General features: G+C 68.9%; 1 protein-coding gene across 1 annotated transcript; it reads right to left on the reverse strand.

The window, feature by feature from the left end:
• Positions 1-214: 214 nt before the first annotated feature.
• Positions 215-2,089, reverse strand: POU4F2 (POU class 4 homeobox 2). The gene is made up of 2 exons (XM_056119054.1): positions 1,697-2,089; positions 215-1,204 (listed from the first exon to the last, which is right to left on the reverse strand). The coding sequence occupies exons 1-2, from the start codon at positions 1,991-1,993 to the stop codon at positions 263-265; spliced, it is 1,239 nt and encodes a 412-aa protein (XP_055975029.1). The 5' UTR covers positions 1,994-2,089; the 3' UTR covers positions 215-262.
• Positions 2,090-3,384: the final 1,295 nt, after the last annotated feature.

The raw sequence follows: 3,384 nt of genomic DNA on the forward strand, positions 1-3,384 counted from the left end.
GCTTGGAGAACTCGTTGCACTTTTTCTCGCCGGGCCTGGGACTCAGTGGCTCACTTGGGAGGGGTGGGGTGGCGGGGTGGGGTTGCCAGTCCCGTCTCCAACCCCGGCGGCGGCTGTCACCCGATTCACATTTTCTGGAATTGATTTCTGGGCGCCCCAGAACGGGAAGGGAATAGGCAGGTGAGAAGGGAGCGGGGGACAGACGGGGCGGGGAGGGATGCGGGTGGCGGTGCTGTCCGGGGCGAGGCCAGCCAGGGGTCTCCTAAATGCCCGCGGAATATTTCATTCTTTTCTGTTTCTGCCGCTGGTTGCAGAACCAGACGCGCACCACGTTTTTCTTAAGGTCCAGCTTCTCGGCGATCGCGGCGATCTTCTCGGACGACGGCCGCGGCTGGATGGCGAAGTAGGCTTCGAGCGAGCGCTTCTCGGGCGCCGCGATGGACGTGCGCTTGCGCTTCTTCTCGGCGCCGTTGAAGAGCTCGGGCTTGGTGAGCTTCTCGCGGTGGGACTTCTCGGCCTCCTCCAGCCACGCCTGCAGGATGGGCTTCAGCGCGATCATGTTGTTGTGCGACAGGGTGAGGGACTCGAACCTGCAGATGGTGCTCTGGCTGAGCGAGCCCACGCCGGGGATCTTGAGGTTGGCGAGCGCCGAGCCCACGTCGGCCTGCGTCACCCCCAGCTTGATGCGCCGCTGCTTGAAGCGCTCGGCGAACGCCTCCAGGTCCCGGGGGTCGGCGTCCACGTCGCTCATGCAGCCCATGTGCGAGGGCAGCCCGTGCGCGTGGGCCATGCTGAGCGCGGCTTGGTGCATGGGGTTCATGGTGGCCATGTGCGGCGCGTGCGCCGGCGTGGACACCACCGCGCCGTCGGGGCCCGCCATCGCGCCCAGGGCCAGCCCGGGACTCAGGTGCTCCAGCAGCTCTCCCTCCAGCGCCTGGTGCGGCTGGTGGTGATGGTGATGGTGGTGGTGGTGGTGGTGGTGCGTGCCGGCCAACGCGGACGGGTGCGAGATGGGCACGGACGACGACGAGGCGGCCGACGTGCACGGGATGGTGTTCATGGTGTGGTAGGTGGCGTCCGGCTTGAAGGGGCTGTGGTGAGGCGGGTGGTGGTGGTGGCTCTTGCTCTGGGAGACGATGTCCACCGCCGCCAGAGCCTCGGCGCGGGCCAGCAGACTCTCATCCAGCCCGCCGAATATATTGCTCTGCAATTGCAAGTAAAAGGCACACATTACGCTCAGCAGGGAATTGCGCGCTCTCAGCTCTCCAAAAAGCCCCGGCGCCCGCCGCGCTCCGCACCGCCGCCGCCGCGCCTACAACATTCCCAGAAGGTTGAAAGGAAAACAGGAGCCGTGGCAAGTGAGCGCGGTAAGGATCAACGGTTAACAATAACAATCCCGGGCAGCAGGAGAGGAGGCAAGGCCGCCGAGAGAGAAGTCGAGAGTGCGCCAGGAGGCGCGGGAAAGTGAACCTGCAAAACCACAACACAACACGCGCGCGAAGGCAGCGTCCCAGGTCATAAAAATTAATACGGAAGGAAAGACCTGCTGCATACATAAGAGAGCAAGAGAGAGAGAGGCAGGAAAATTGGTTGGAGGTGCGGGGTGATTTGCTGTGCAGACATGAAAAAAACATCAAGCAGATAAAGGGGGCTGTCAAAATGTGCCTTTAAGCGGTGATTATGCAGAAATACGCACCGGTGGGGTGGGAAGACACGCTGCTCTCCGCAACGCCTCGGAGCCGCCGCCGCCGCCGCCGCTGCCGCTGCCGCTGCTGCTCGCGCTGCTGCTCCGGCCGCCGCCGCCCCCGCCGCCGCCGCCGCCGCCGCCGCCCGCCGCGTTGCTGGAGCTGCCCGGGGAGTTGGCGGCGGGCGCGGCGGGCGCGGCCGAGCCGGGCGAGGCGCTGTGCAGGGCCGAGTACTTGGGCTCCACGTGCAGGCTGCCGCCGTGCGGCATGCCGAACGCCTGCTTGCTGTTCAACGACATCATCATCATCTTCCCGGCCGCCCGGGCGCAGGTCCGGGGAGCACGCGCGGGGGAGGGGTCCGGCCGCCCGGCGGGTGCAGAGACGCGCGGGGCGAGAGCGCGACCCGGGACGGGCGAGGCCAAGTGGCGCTCAGCCGCCGCCGCCGCCGCCGCCGCCGCCCGGCTCGGCGCGCCCGGCCCGGGCGACGCGCTCCTGCCTGGGCGAAGCGGTCAGTGGCGCGCGCGATCGCGGGGCTCCTCGTGGTGCTGGCGGCAGACCCGGGCAAGTGCCCCGGCGCCGCGTGGCCGCCGAGTTATACTCGCCGCTCCCCGCGCCTGCCCCCCGCGCCCCCCGCCTCTCGCCCGCACGCCTCCGCCCGCCCACCCCTGCCAGCCCGCGGCGGCTCCTGCTTGGATGTCTCGTCGCCGCGCCTCTCTCTCTCTCTCTCTCTCTCTCTCTCTCTCTCTCTCTCTCTGCGCTCCAGGCTGGGCTCCTGCTCCCAGCCCTCCTGGCACCCGCCTCCTTCCACCCTCCCCCCCCCTCCCCCCCGCCGCGCCCTCCCTTGGCAGCGCCCGCCCGCGCCCCCGCAAGCTCTCGCTGGAACAGCACCCCTGCTGCACCCCACGGGCCGGGCCCTGCGCCCCACGCCGGGTCACTCGCTCAAGAGCCCGGCTCCCGCTTTTCCCGCTCCTGTCGCCCAATCTCGGCCTGCGCTGTGCGGGAGCAGAGAAACTCCGAAATAAAGTTGCGGGGCAACTTGCGTGCGTGGTTCCCTAGACGCCCAGGTAAAGCCTCTTACCTGGCTGTCTGCCCCCGCCTCCTTCTTTACCGCTAAGTTCCAGGCCTCCGCCCCTCCTCGGTCCGCCCCTCCCAGCCGCTCGGGGGGGTACCCCCCACCCCCGGTTCCCCAGCTCCCGGCCCCCCGCGGAGCCGCCGATCGGGCCCCCGCGCGCCGCTCCGCGCGTCCGTCCGGCGAGCGCAGCCCTGGGCGCTCCGCTGCGCGCCCCCTCGGCCCGGCCGGCGCCTGCCGTAGAGACATGGGGTCGGCGGGCTGCGGGCCTTTCTCTCGCTCGCTTCCTCGCAGCTCTCAGCGGATTGGATGGCCGCGGCGCCGGCCGGGGTCGCCTGTGCGCATGCGACTCCCCCCTCCCCCGCCACCCCCGTGGTCTCTCGCCCACCCCGCCGCCACCCGCACGCGCTCCTCTCCACCCTCTTTTCTTTTCCCTGGGATCCTCCTCCACCTCCTCCTCCTCCTCTTCCTCCTCCTCCACCACCTCCTCCTCTTCCACCTCTTCTCCTCCTCCCCGCCCCCGCAAGAGTCGGGTGAGTGGAGAGTGGGCCGAACGGAGCAGCCCACACTGCCGCTGCATTTATTATTCTTCATTAGCCACAATCAAAGGAGGACGGGGCAACTGACTGA

The sequence above is a fragment of the Sorex fumeus genome, unplaced genomic scaffold (genome assembly GCF_029834395.1).
Source record: "Sorex fumeus unplaced genomic scaffold, SorFum_2.1 ptg000039l, whole genome shotgun sequence".
NCBI classification, from domain to species: domain Eukaryota; kingdom Metazoa; phylum Chordata; class Mammalia; order Eulipotyphla; family Soricidae; genus Sorex; species Sorex fumeus.